Below are 14,619 nucleotides of genomic sequence, written 5' to 3'. Positions count from 1 at the left end.
AAGAATAATAGGATATATCTAAAACCAAGAGGTAGCTTTATCTTTAATAAATGCCTTTCTAGTAAGATCAGGAATAAAACAGGGATATATATTGTCATCATTATGATTTGATATAGTACTAGAAATGCTAGCTAAAGCAATTAGAAAAGAAAAGAAATCAATGGAATGAGCATAGGCAAAGAAGAAACAAAATTATTACTTTTTACATTTGTTAGGATGATTTATTTAGAGAACCAAGGGCTGGCAAACCAAGGTCTTCAGGCCAAATCTAGCCTTGCTGCCTGTTTTTATACAGCTTGCAAAAGAAGAATGTTTTAGGTTTTTTAAAAAAAAGATTTTAAAATGCAAAATGTAATAAACATAAAACTTTATTTTAAACTGTAGAAACCATTCAGTTGTAGGCCATATAAAAACAGATATTCGGTCATAGTTTGCTGACCTGTGCTCTAAAGAGTCAAGTAAAAAACTAATTGAAACAACAACTTCAGCACAGTTGCAGGATATAAAATAAACACACAGAATCATCAGCATTACTGTATATTGCCAATAAAACTCAGCAGGAAAATACAGAAAGGCAATTCCATTTAAAATAAGTATTGGTAGTATAAAATACTTGAGGACTACCTGTGAAGACATATATAGGAAATTTCCTGAACATAAATACAAAACACTTTTTACACAAATAAAGACAGATCTAAGTGAAGAATAGGCAGTTTGGATAGTGGTTGGGGGTAAGAAATCCAAGCTATCAATAGACATATGAGAAAATAATCTAAAATACTAATAATTAGAGAAATTTAGATTAAAACAAATCTGAGATACCACATCTATCAGTCATATTGGCAAAGTTGACAAAAATGGAAAAGCATGTGCCTGGTAGGATGCACTGGTGTGGCTGTAGGAAAACAGGTACATTAATGTTCTGTTGATAGTGCTATGAGCTGGTACAGCCATTCTGGAAAGCGGTTTGGAACTGTGGCCAAAAAGCTATTAAGCTGTTCATATCCTTTGGCCCAGTAATACTGCTACTAGGTCTGTACCTCAAAGAGATTAAAAAAGAGAGAAAGCACACATGTACACAAATATTTATAGCACTTCTTTCTGTGGTGGCAAAGAGTTAGAAACTGAGGACTTGCCCATCAAATGGGGAATAGTTGACTTAATTATAGTATATGAATGTGATGGAATACTAATACTGAAGGAGATGGTTTCAGAGAAATCTGGACAAACTGGTATAAACCTATGCAAGGTAAAATGAACAGGACTCAAAACAATTTAGTTGATTCTCCTCATTCACAGGTTTAATTTTCATAACTTCAAGAATTTGTGTGATTTTATTACTAATCTCATTTTTGCTTTTGTGTTGGCAGCCACACACGTTCACAGCTATGCATAGTAAAGAAAAAAAATGAGAGGTTCAATGCATGCAAGTTTATACTCTTAAAAAGGGGTAAAGTATTTGTAAAAGTGTTCATGAATCCACTCCAGAGGGAAATGAAAAAAAAAAAGTAAGAGTGGCTAAGTCTGTGGGTAAATGAGATGGTAGTCACCCCTGCTTTCTGGCTGGCTCTTGAAAGCATCCTGCGTCCTCCACGGCCTGTGCCACCAGGCTTCTCAGAGAGCTGCACCAGGCTGGGCCCCAAGCCTCCCTGGGCAGGAGTTTTGAGCTCTGACCAGGGCTAGGGACTCACCCTGAGGCATGTGCTTTTCATCAGGAACAGTTCGAGCACAGAGCGGAAAGGGAGATTAGAGATGGCACATTGTCCCTTTCCCTTATTTACCTCATGATTCTTTTCACATTGCAGCCCTTTGCCTTTCCCAGTCCTGTCAGGGTTGCCTCTCTTCTCCCCTGCATTTTATGGGTTATTTCATGTTTATTACTGTGTTAAGAAAAATGTATGTTATCAGAATTAATGTTTTGTTATAAAGAATTGTATGCAGAAAAGTGTAAAATTTTTAGTTATCTGTTTAGTAAAAGATTACAGTTTTTGGTGGGCACAGGAACCTAACCCCCATTTCCCAGAGATTCAGTGTATTCATGTTTTTAACTTCTGCGCTGTTTTCTAGGAATGTTGTCCCAACAAAAGTTGAAGATTGACTGTATGTGATAACAACAGTATTGTAAAGACAAACATTGAAAGATTTAACAACTAATCAACACAATAACCAACAATTCTAGAAGATTCATGGTGAAACATGCTGCCCACTTGCAGTTAGAAAGATGATGGACTCAGAATGCAAATTGAGCCTTTTTTTTCTTTTGTACATAACCAATATGGAGATTTGTTTTGCTTGATCATACATGTTTGAAACAGATTTTGTTTTTCTTGCTTTCTCAGTGTGCAAAGTGGAGAATTTGGAACTGAAAATAAAAATTTAAATAAAAAATAAAAGGATTATGGTTAATCTGAGAGAACAGTATAAGAATTTTTTCTATAGAAATGGGTGGTTTGCTGTTTATAAACAGATGAAAGTTTTTTAAAATTAAAAATTAGGCAGAGCTTATCAAACAGTAATATTGTAGTGTTGTGAAATATCTCATTTAAAAGCTAATTTCTTTTCTTTGCAAGTAATACAAAAATACCATAATATGATTTTATACTTAATTATAGGCTGAAGTCTTTAAGTGACAAGTCAAGAGAAGCAAAAGTAAAAAGCAAAAAAAGGTATGACTGCTAAAATTTCTTTTTCTAGAAGCCTTCCATGAGTTTTAAGTTTATTTTTAGATAATACTGTTCACTAATTACTTTGAACCCAACTAATTTGCTTTCAACCCAACTAAATTTTTATAATTTTTTTCTAGCAGTAATAAATTATATCAGTAGTGTCAAATACAAGTAAACACCAATCCTTGTGGTAAGCATATTGTCTTAAAAAGCCATAAATCTACATTAGCTGTGTTGTATTTTTATTTATTTTGTTAAACATTTTCCAATTATATTTTAAACTGGTTCAGCCTGCACTCCTGAGTCTTACCACTGAGTTTGATACCTCTGAGTTATGTAATGAAGTTTATGCTTCTTGGGTATGAGAGATTTATACTGAGTAAATACAGATTAAAACAATTTTTAAAAATTTATTCTGTAATCTTCCAAAATTATTGATGAAGTAGTATTATTAGATAAATTATTAGATAGATTTTCATATATTTAGGAGGTTTTTCTCTAATTTAATTTCAAAGAACCTTAGTGAATATTATCTGATGATTATCATAGTTTTCATTTTAGAATTAAGAAGAAAAAGAGGGATTTTGTACTACAGAAAAGCACATTAATAACAAATATCACTTGGCAAGTAAATAGTTTTAGAAATTGCATGAAGATATATCAATATTGGTTATGATGTTTTAATTTTTTTTTTTTTTTTTTGCGGGGCAATGGGGTTAAGTGACTTGTCCAGAGTCACACAGCTAGTAAGTGTCAAGTGTCTGAGGCCGGATTTGAACTCGGGTCCTCCTGAATCCAGAGCCAGTGCTTTATCTACTGCGCCACCTAGCTGCCCCCATTTTCAACATAAAATAAAGTATGTGTCTGGATTTCATTTCCAACCTAAAGAAGAAACACTGTAATCATGCACATTTTCTTTTGGTAACACCACAGTTCTAATGAAGTGTTTATTAGATGCCAAAAACAATGTCTTTGGGAATTAGTGACTTGGAGACATTATACTAACAGAAATAAAACCATACTATAACATATTTCTCTTAGGGTTTAGTGAAACTGCAGTTATTGATTTAAAAATTTTAATTTCATGGATGACAAAGCCAAGCTTCTCATATTTGTAGTTACAGCATACATCAGAAAATTCAGTCTTATTTTTCTTTTTTCTAAAGAATATGTAGTCTTGTTAATTAAGTATTTATTTTGACAGAACTGTTCAGTATTTGCCAAAGTTCTCTGCTGGACTCGAGCTACTCAGCAGGTAAGTGTCATTTTTTTACTGTAATGCTTTACCTTTAGCTATTTTATTTCTTTTCTAAAATTTTATATCTTGTAGGTATAATTCAGTAGTATTTGGCGAATTAGATTAAAATGGAGCAGCCTACAGCTAAACATTCATTGAGAAACTTGTTATACTTTTTGGTACAAAGATTACTTAATCTTTGTTTTTAGGCAGGTCAAGATTATCTGTATTAGTTAATATTTTATCTGGCATCTTTTCATTTTCTTATTGTGGCAGAAAAATCTACTTTTATTATATCTCAAACGTTTTAGCTCCTACCCTGAGGCTATTAATTTTTTTCATGTACATCCTCTTCTACCATTTTCTGTTGATATCTTGTGTAGACTCAATAACAAAGTGTGTTTATTCTGTACTCGTGAGTCAATGACATAGGACTAACCTGTTATGGAAAAACATCTAGGAAATGAATTGGGAAAGGTTATGTTATATTTTGTTTATAATTTGTACTCATTTTCCTTTTAATACCTATACCTACTTATGCATTTCTCTCTTTAGCTATTTTATTGGATTTATTTTTGTGTTTTTCAGGGCTAAGACATTTTTCTTCTCTGGTATAAAAAATCTATTTTTATATTCCTGAATTGAGTAAGAAGTTTCAGAGATAAGCGCTATAAAATAATTACAATAAGAAGTTTTGGTGCTTTTTAAAAGCAAAATTTTCAACTATACTGTAGTCACGTCAACAAGCATTTATTAAGTGCCTGTTATGTTCCAGGTACAATAATACAGAATCACAGAATTTCAGAGTTGTAAAGAACCCCCAGTCTAGCCTATATCTGAAAAAAAAATTCCTTTTACACTATCCCTGACAAGTGGAATTCCAGCCATGGCTTGATGACCACAAGTGGAAGAGGGAAATCACTACCTTCTTAGGCAAACCATTTTACTTTTGGACAGGTCTAATTCTTAATATGTTTTTTCCTTATATTAAGTCTAAATTTCCGTCTTGCTTATTACCTGAGGTTTCTTTTTAGTATATTGCAATAATCCTCAAGTGTCAATTTTTAATATGCTGTGAGCCCAGATTTCAGATTTTTGTCCCCTTAGAGACATTGAACACTTCATAACTGATCAGTAGTTGGAATACCATGATTTCATAAATGTTGGCAGTCTCTGGGGGTACAGATTACAGCCTAACCTGGTCTTCTCACCCTATGCAGTTCTTACATATGCATTTCCCTAAGTCTTCCACAGAAGATCTATCCAGTTTGTTAGAAATCTTGATCATCCATGGATTCCAGTAAAATATTTGAGCTGTCTGTGTGTTGTCACTCAATTTTTAATAATGTATTTGTACTGATAAGAGGATGTCCAGGGTTCTTCACATTGTAATGTCTTCATGATGTTAATATAGTAATGTTCTTGTCTTAATTTTTCTGCCATCAATATTAATTTGTCATAGGTTTAGGTATGGACATGTTATGTCAGTATTTTAAAAATTATGTGAAAATTGCACTCTGACCCAGTCACTGTTAACCTTTTAATTTTTCCATCTACTTCTTTCCCATTGATGGGAAATTACTAGATGTGTGAGAAGAGGAAGGCAAAGGCATCTAGGCTGGCTCCAGATTTTTGAGTCTGGTAACATAATGGTCCTATTGAAAGAAACAGAGAACTCAAGGTGGAGCTGGCTTAAGAGAAAGGATTTTGATTTTAGACATGCTAAGTGTGGGCTGATTTAATTCAACAGATTTTTATTAATACCCTATTGTATATAGAGTACTGTACCTCACTGAGAAACATGAAAAACTTAGTTAAGGCACTATCTCTGCCCTCATACTGGTTAGTCTATTGGAGGGGGGGTGTGTGACATGCTGACATGTCATGTGACATGTGACATGAATTGCCGTATAACATAATACATGATAACCACATTGGGCATAAGCAAAACAAAGATATTTTGGCCATATGCAGATAAAAGGTTGTTATTGACTTGAGGAATCACTTCATGGGTGAGGTTGCATTTGGATTGGCTTTTAGAGATGAAGATGGAAAGGATTGACTATAATAGCCTAAAAAAGGAACCAAGTGGGGAAAGCTCAGGAACAGAGTAATCCATTTTGGTGCTTGCCGGTGCTACCCTGTTCTAATTTACTTCTCCAATTCTCTATAGTGTTTCCAATGTTCCTCTTTCCTTTAGCCCTAGGCCACAACCTTAGCCCCAGTGCTTATTAACTGAATTGGATACCTGCCAGTTCAAGTTCTAAATCCTTTGATCCTAAAATCTGGGCCTTATGAAAGAAGTTCCATCAAATCCTTTCCCTCAATCCTTAAAATTTCTCAGCATTATTTATCACTCATTCTCTTTTCCTTTTCTCTGGTAGCAGAAGGCTGTGCACTCTTCTTTTATAAACCTAATCTCTCTACTTCTACAAAACTTTCTGGGAAAGAAGTAGCTAAAAATTCAAAATTGAAATTCAGGGCAGAGAGATGTGTAAACTTAGAATATAAGTGTGATAGTTGAAACTTTTTCACTTGAAAGATGTTGTTAGAGACTTTGGTTCTCTGCTCAGGAAGCACCTTATGGGAATATCTTCACTTTGGGGCATATATCTTGTGTTAAGGGAGTGATCCTTAACCTTGTAGATTCAGAAACTTGATTCTTTTAGGTCACCCAGAAATTATCAGACTTTAGGGGAAAACTAAAACTTAGAAGGGACTGATTCATAACTGAGAATTACTGTTTATTAGTTTATAATAAAAATTGCCTGAGGTTTGGCATTGGACTATTATTTGATGTGCTTGATTCTGATTTAAGTTTACTCAGGAAACCAAATTTCAATATCTAAAGGTTGCTTCACGGATTTTGAGTAAGAGAATCAAGATTATCTTAAGGCGTTGTAATGCTAGAATAAATTAATTGCCTTTTTCCACTCTAGAAAAATTTTTTGCCTAAAAATTGCTAGTATTTGTTCACAGTGGATTACAGAGCTTGAGACAGACTGAAGAATTCTCGATCTTTAGCTTGCCTTTTTTGAGGCTCCATGCAGATTGTCACCCTTCTGTTTTGACAAATTATCTTGAACATGTTACAATTAATTAGGTAACAGTTTGGCATATTCTTTTGATGGAAACTTGGGAGTCATCCTAGTCCCTTGCTGAGATTTGGGAGATGCTAAAATCTTACCAGCAGTATATTTTCCAAACCTTTCTTGGGGGGGGGGGGGCGGGAATACTGCTATAGCAGGCTAATCTCATCCATTTTATGGTGATTTTATTTTGCCTTTAATTTCAAAGGGTGACATTTTCTGAATTTGTTTCCATATTTGGCAATATATTAGGTTTGGACTGGTAACCTTTTCAGCAGTAATTTCAAAAGCTGCTTGCAAAGTGGTATGGTATAGTGGAAAGAACACTGGACTTGAAATTAGGAAGACCTGGGTTCAAATTCTCCCTCTGTCATTTAATAGCTGTGTGACTGTGAACTACTCTATGTGAGCCTTAGTTTCCTCATCTACAAAATAGCGATAAAATGAGGTTGAAGCTACCTCTCAGTGTTGTTGTGAGGCTCCAGTGAGAATGTACATAAAGCAATTTGAGAATTAAAGTGTTATATAAATGGCAATTGTTATCATTTTTAGTAGCAAAGTTATCTGGGGGTAGAACAAGAAGAGAAAGAGTTCTTTTTCATTCAAAATAATATCCTTTTTGAGGTATGCTAAAAGGCAGAGGAAAGATCTTATAATTATAAAGCTGAAAGGGACTTCATGGTGATGATGAGGATGTAGAAAATAGGGAGCAGCTGAAGGATTTGGGGCAGAGGAGTAATATAACCAGAGCCTGATTCAGTGAAAAGAATGCTGGATTTGGATGCAGGGGACTTGGGGTCAAGTCCTGCTATTCAAATGAACACATATGTGACTTTGGACAAGTCACTTAACTTCTCTGTGAAGTGAGGGAATTGGATTAGATGACCCTTTAAAGTCCCTTCCAGCTAATCATACAAATATACAGAAGATTAATTTCACATTTGTGTGGCATGCTTTAGACAAGGGAGAGAGTAGAGGTAACCACACTGATTAATTAAGAGCCAATAGTAATGAAGATTTGTATTAGTAGAATTCCAATGGAAAAGGGAGGGAGGACTTAGGTAAAAGATTACTGAAGTAAAGTTATAGGTTTCAGCAACTGGCTGTCAGAAGTTAAGGTGATGGGGGCAGCTAGGTGGCGCAGTGGATAAAGCACCGGCCCTGGATTCAGGAGTACCTGAGTTCAAATCCAGCCTCAGACACTTGACACTTACTAGCTGTGTGACCCTGGGCAAGTCACTTAACCCCCATTGCCCTGCAAAAAAAAAAAAAAAGAAGAAGTTAAGGTGATGGAAGAGTTAAAAACAACATAAATATTGGTGCCACTTACAGAATAGGGAAGTCAGAAAGAGGAACAAGTTTTGGCTATTTTGGGTTTCAGGTGTCAGTGGAATAGCCACATGGACATGTACTGTAGGCTCTTTACAGATGAGGATTCCATTTGACCACTATGGCATTGCCTGAATCAATTTGTAGCACTTAGTTCTCATTTAGGATAGACCCACAGTCTGGTATACTAAAGTAAAATCTAGAATTTTCAATTCAATTTCAGTTGGATAAGTATAGACAACAAGTACTATTAAGTGTCTGTAGGCTTGTATTAGGATTTGGAGATTCATGTAGCTATAATCTCTTCTAATAATAACAATAATATTAATAATAATCATAGCATTATTTAGCACTTTAAGATTTGCTAGATACTTTACACTTGTTATCTCATTCCCCACAATATCCGTGTGAGTTAGGTCCCATCATTATTCCTATTTTGCAGATGAGGAAATTGAGGCACACAGAAGTTAAATGACTTACCCAGGGTCATATAGTTAGTGCCTCAGGCAAGATTTGAACTTAGACCTTATTGATTTCCAAGTCCAGTACTCTTAAGTACTCTACCACCTAGTTGCCTTAAAGTTATGCAATATAATTGACTATTCAGTTCATGAATTATCTAAAAGTACCCTAAACTCTTTTAAAGTTTCCTTAGAGTAGCTGAGATTAAATGATAATTGACAACTTTATACTTTGCCTTAACTCTATAGATCTGAATATATTCTGTCTGCATTATCCAGGTTGGTATCTTCCATTTCAAATTGGGAAAAAATTCTTTAACTTCCTGCTACTTTCAGAGAGTGTATGTACATCTACCCTGAGAATGATGCTACTAATTTAGATCTGCATAGTTGGTCATGTAATTGTGTACTTTTTCAAGCTTCTAAAAAATATGTATCCTTAATAATTGTTTTTTTCTTAGATATGAAGATACATGGGCTGCCCTTCACAAAAGAGCAAAGGAGTGTGCAAGTGCTGGAGAGGTAGAGAATTTGTTTTTCTGGGTTTTTTTTAGATTATAAGTGATGAACGTATTTAAATGTAGAATTCTTCCTTTAAAATGCCTTATATAGAATTTCTGAAATGGAATTTAATAAATGATTATAAATGAACAAAGTTCCTTTTTATAATCTCAATATTCTCTTTGGGATGTATACTAGTCCTTGTTGGCTTAAAGAATTTTGATTTGCTCCTTTTGGTCCCAAACAAGTTTTTGACTTACCTAGATATGGTCTCTGTGACAGTCTGGTTCATAGGACCACTTTTATGTTTAAACTTAATAATTGTCATTGATATGGGTCTATCAGTTCAGAATTTATTTTAATGTGGACACTGAAGTTTATCTTTGTTCAATCTTTATGAAAATGCTGCAAGTGTATAGAAAGCATTATTTGAAGGGATTATGTCCAATTTAGTTGAAATAATATCATTTTATGCATTTGAGAAACATTTACATATTATGCACTTAATTACAAATTATTTTTTAAAGTTAGTTCCTAAGATTCTATACTCACTGTCTTTGTTAGCCTAATTAATGTGCTTGAAAGTGAGAATTCTTTTCTTTAAAAAAAAAAATCAGTGACTGATTGTTCTTTAATTTAGACTACTTATCCCCATAGCTCAAATTAGTGAGTTTAAATTTAGGTGCAACCTTATATTTGATGCCCTCATAGTTATTCATGGTGAGAAATGATAACAAATATTAGTGATGAAAATATATTTTCTTTCAACTACATATACTGTTGACATACTTAAAATGTTTAAAGTATTAAAATTTCAAATTAAGCTACATTTGAAGAAAAGGATTTTTTATGTCCATATCTAATCAAAATTGCCAAAGCACTGCTTAAATTACTTCTTGAAAATAGAGTACCCCATGCCCCAAATGAAAATGTTCTTTCTCACTTATTGCTGTTATTTTGATGATCTCAGCAGGATTCAATGTATTGTACCTGGAGGTAATGGTACTACCAGGATCACAGAATTTTAGAGCTAAAAGGGATTTTTGGTGGTGATGATACATATCTGGTCTAATCTTATTATTTTATGGATGTAGAAGATTTGTTTCACAATTAGACAGTACTCCCTAATCTTTGGTGATATTTAACTAAGAATTTCACTTTTTGGAAAATGAGTGTTTAGTAGAGAATTCTAGAAATATGCCAGTCTGCTTTAACAAATCATGTTTTTATTTGTCACATTACTCTTTGAAGAGCAATTGCTCCAAATTCTGTGTCAATATTATATTTATTAAGATTTTTAAAAGACATAGCAGAGAAATACAGGTGAGTTCTCCACCACAACTCCACAGAAATCTATAAAATGTACCAGACCAAGTCCTGATTTGGAAATCCAAGAAAAAAAATCAGTAATGTCATTTTTCCAGTCTAGGTCCACATAGGGAGACAGGGCACCATTTACAGACTTTGAGGATAATATCTAACCAGGAAACAACCCTGAGGAGCATGCCAGCAGAAGGTGCATCAGGGCAAGAAGAGGTTCCAAATCCAGCTCAGATAGGCCTAAACTTGTTCAGGGTACAAGAATAGCTGTCACAGATCCAGGGAGGACTGAGGCAAGGACCTGCACCTAGGGATGGTGGCTCTAGGGTAAGGAGCAGTCGTGGACCCTAAACTGAGCAAATAGCAAGTTGAGAAGCGGGCAGCTATTGTGTCACTGACAGAGGGAGTTTAGCAGAGTTGGGAGTCTCAGTTCTAGTTTCTAGCCAACGCTGAAGATTATAGCACAATAACAAAGGAAGGAATCCCAAACTATAGGGGACCCTGCAGTTCTGTCACTTTGAACCAGCATTGCTTTCCAGCTGGCTGACAGTAGCTAAGTCCAGCCGTAATTTAATGGAACTACAGCCAGGGTTACTTAGACCCAGACTCAGCTTAAGAGCTTGAAGAGCTTAGAACACAAGGGAATTAGTCAGATTTTGCCCTAGATCAGACCACTCTGGGAGCACTGAAAGTTTCAAGTCCCCATTATGAGCTGTTCATGAGATCCTGGAATAATACTGGATTCAACAATTCAAGAAAATAGCAGCAGGATCATCCCAGAAATTCACTTCAGAAGTGTGACTGTAAGAATGAGCAACAACAAAAAAAGAATCTCACCCCCAAAATCTTTCCTGGTGATAGGGAGACACTCAAGATACATACTCAGAAGAAGAGAATGATTCCAAAATGTCTACAAGAAAATCTAAAAGAAAAATACAGCTTAGATAGAAATTCAGCTAGAATTCCTAGAAGAGATGAAGCAAAAACATTTTAAAGAGTTTAAAATATTTTAAAATGTGACATGGGAGCATTAGAGGAAAAGACTCATAAAGAAATAGGGCTGTGAAAGAAAGAATTGAAAAGGAAATTAGATTGGCACAAGAGGTATAAAACCTTACCCATTACTTAGCACAGAAACCCAGCACTAGCACAGAGCAGGTGATTAATAAATGTTTGTTGACGTAAGCAATAAACTCCCTGAAAATGAGAATGAACCAAATAGAAACCAGTGACTTCAATAGATAGAAGATATAGTAAAACAAGTTAAAAGACTGAAAAATAAAAGTAAGTTAAAGTATCTCATAGCAAAAATAACTGACCTGGAAAACAGACTGAGTATAAATTATTTAAGAATCATTGGGCTCCTTTGAAAGTCATGATGAAAAATAGACCTAGACATCATATTTCAAAAAATCTTAAATGAAAACCTGCAAAGATTGCTTAGAACAAGAGGGAAAATGGAAATGAAAACTGGAAAATGAAAACTGTTAGGAAAATTATAGCCAAAATTTTCAAAGTCAAAGAAAAAAATATTGCAATTAGCCAGAAAGAAAGAATTCAAGTACCAAAGAACCACAATCAGGATCAGATAAGATTTAGAGTTGAGAGCTTAGAATACAATATTTCAGAAGGGAGAGGGTAAAGGCTTACAACAAAGAACAATTTACCCAGCAGAATTGACTATTATCCCACAGATGGAAAAAATATTTTTAATGAAGTAGAGGCCTCCAAAAATTTGTGAGGAAAAAACTGAAGCTTCATGGAAACTTCGTAGTGCATATAGAGGAACAAAGAGAAATATAAAAAGATAAACATGAGTAAACAACAAAAGAAGTGGTGATTCTAACATGGAGAGAGAATGCATGTGTTTTTTCTGAATCTTATAATCATCGGGATCATAAGAGGGAGTCTAATTTGACAAGGCCCAGAGTGCCTCTATTATGTCTTGATCTTAAGAAATGAATGGAAAGAAAGGGGAAGAAGAATACACAGGGTGGGAATGGGGGGTAGGCAAGGGAGGAAGCTGGCAGGGAAAGGAAATTTAGGGGAAATTATTTCACATAATCTCATTGTACAGGTAGACACCTACACAAACAAGGGGGAGAGGGGAGCTGTTAATACTTGAACCTCACTCTCATCTGAACTGGTCAGAAAAAAAGGAAAAACAGTTGGTATAGTAATACATTTCATTCAACAAGGAAATAGGAGGAAAAGGAGAGAAGGTATAATTTGAGGGAGGGTAGATTAAGGGAAAGATAATTTCTAAGTACTACAAACTCAGTATTTAATAATCAAAATATTTATAGCTTTTTTGAGATGGCAAAGAACAAGAATCTGAGGGGCTACCCATAAATTGGGGAATTGATGCATAAATTATGGTATATAAATGTTATAGAATATTATTGTACTGAACTCTTTCTTTATTGGTATAATTACCTCCACGATTCCAGAGGACTAACAATGAAACATGTTCACCCTTCAGAGGTGAAGGACTCAAAATGAGGCAAATCTATTTTGGATCTAGTCAGTGTGGAAAGTTGTTTTGATTGTTTTGATTGACTACATATTTCTAATGACTTTCATTTTTCTTCTGTTCTCAATTAGTGGTGATGATGGCAAGGTGAGAAGGAAAGATGGGAGAGTGAGAAGGTGGATTTTGGCTGATAAAAAGAGAATAAACCACTTTATAAAAATTGTTTATCTAAAAGATTATGCTCCTCAAATGAATAGCCAGCTTTATTCTAAGTCCTTAGCAGCCTAAAGAGGAGGCATTGTAGTACAGTAGAAAGAGGGTGTTCAAACTCCAGCTTTGCTACTAAATATCTCTTGTGATCTTGAGCAATTCACTTCATTTCTCTGGTCCCAGATTTCTACATCTGTAAAATGAAGGATGGATCATTTCTAAAGTCTCTTCCAGAGCTCTAAATTCATGAACCTATTATGCTTAAACGGAATCTTATTCATGCTAAAGCAGAATCTGTTGCATGTGCTAAAAGTCTGGAACCCTTACCAGCTCATCATAAAAAATCAGTGTAAATTAAGAAACCTCTTAGGATAGGATATGTCAGTGTATCTTTGGAATGTAGCAGTTTAAGCCTTTTCTAGTTTTACTTGAATGTGCTAAGCATGTTTCCAAAAAGTTGTATGTAAAAGTTTTATAAACTCAGTTGCTTTCTAAATAAACAAGGGGAGCTCACCCCAATTATCCCTTTTGGGGAGGGGATAAATTTGGATGTTCAAATATATGATTTTCTTAAGGTAGGGTACATTTGGAGGAAGTTTCTAGGTCTGCCCCTTAGATTTCTCTTCTCTTGATTAAGCTCCTTTGGAATAAGCAATAATTTGAGGTTTATAGCACTGCCTGTTAAGAATGATCAAGAGAATTACGTCAGTTTCCTTTTGAGCAGGATGATGTCAACTTTAGTTAGTAAGGAATTGTTAAAGATAGTTACATGGACAAAATCTTTTCTGTGGAAATTATTGTTTTTTTCTTAATAGTTAAAATCTGTAATATGCTATGTCTCTTATATATTGCAGCGAGTGGATAGTGAAGTGGTGATGCTTTCAGTACACTGGGAGAAAAAGAGGACTAGTTTAATAGAGTTACAAGAACAGCTTCAGCAGATTCCAGGATTGTTAGCAGATCTAGAATCCATGACTGCAAATTTGAGTAAGTTTTGTTTTTTATATATTCCTTACAGGAGCCAAACTGATCAAGGTAGAAACCGGATTGAATTTCAGTAATCTTTTAGAACCTTAATTAAATAGAATGTTTGAAGAGTGAAATGTTCTAATTTAAATTGCTGTGGGTTAAGCTGAAAAATCTTTTTCAACATTTGTTGAAAATATTTTCAAAATGTAGTATGCTTTTCTGTCTGAATTTAGTACAACAGACATAATTTAATCTTTCTTTGATAATAGAGGCTCTTGCACTACCTCAGGATTGTCACTATAAGCATCAGTTAATATTGTAGTGATGCAATATTGGTGTGGTATAATAGTTTGTATGTAGAAAG

The 14,619-nt window shown here is 34.5% G+C and overlaps 1 protein-coding gene across 1 annotated transcript in view; it reads left to right on the top strand.

The window, feature by feature from the left end:
• DTNBP1 (dystrobrevin binding protein 1) overlaps window positions 1–14,619 on the top strand; it is a 192,859-nt gene that overhangs the window by 28,230 nt on the left and 150,010 nt on the right. Inside the window, exons 2-5 of the mRNA XM_043979355.1 lie at window positions 2,613–2,666; window positions 3,871–3,921; window positions 9,244–9,304; window positions 14,141–14,273. Coding sequence (XP_043835290.1) covers window positions 2,613–2,666; window positions 3,871–3,921; window positions 9,244–9,304; window positions 14,141–14,273 — 299 coding nt within the window. The remainder of the gene's footprint in view (window positions 1–2,612; window positions 2,667–3,870; window positions 3,922–9,243; window positions 9,305–14,140; window positions 14,274–14,619) is intronic.

The sequence above is a fragment of the Dromiciops gliroides genome, chromosome 1 (assembly GCF_019393635.1).
Source record: "Dromiciops gliroides isolate mDroGli1 chromosome 1, mDroGli1.pri, whole genome shotgun sequence".
Lineage (NCBI taxonomy): Eukaryota > Metazoa > Chordata > Mammalia > Microbiotheria > Microbiotheriidae > Dromiciops > Dromiciops gliroides.
The sequence above is the reverse complement of the archived record's forward strand: the minus strand, read 5'-3'. Positions and strand labels throughout refer to the sequence as shown.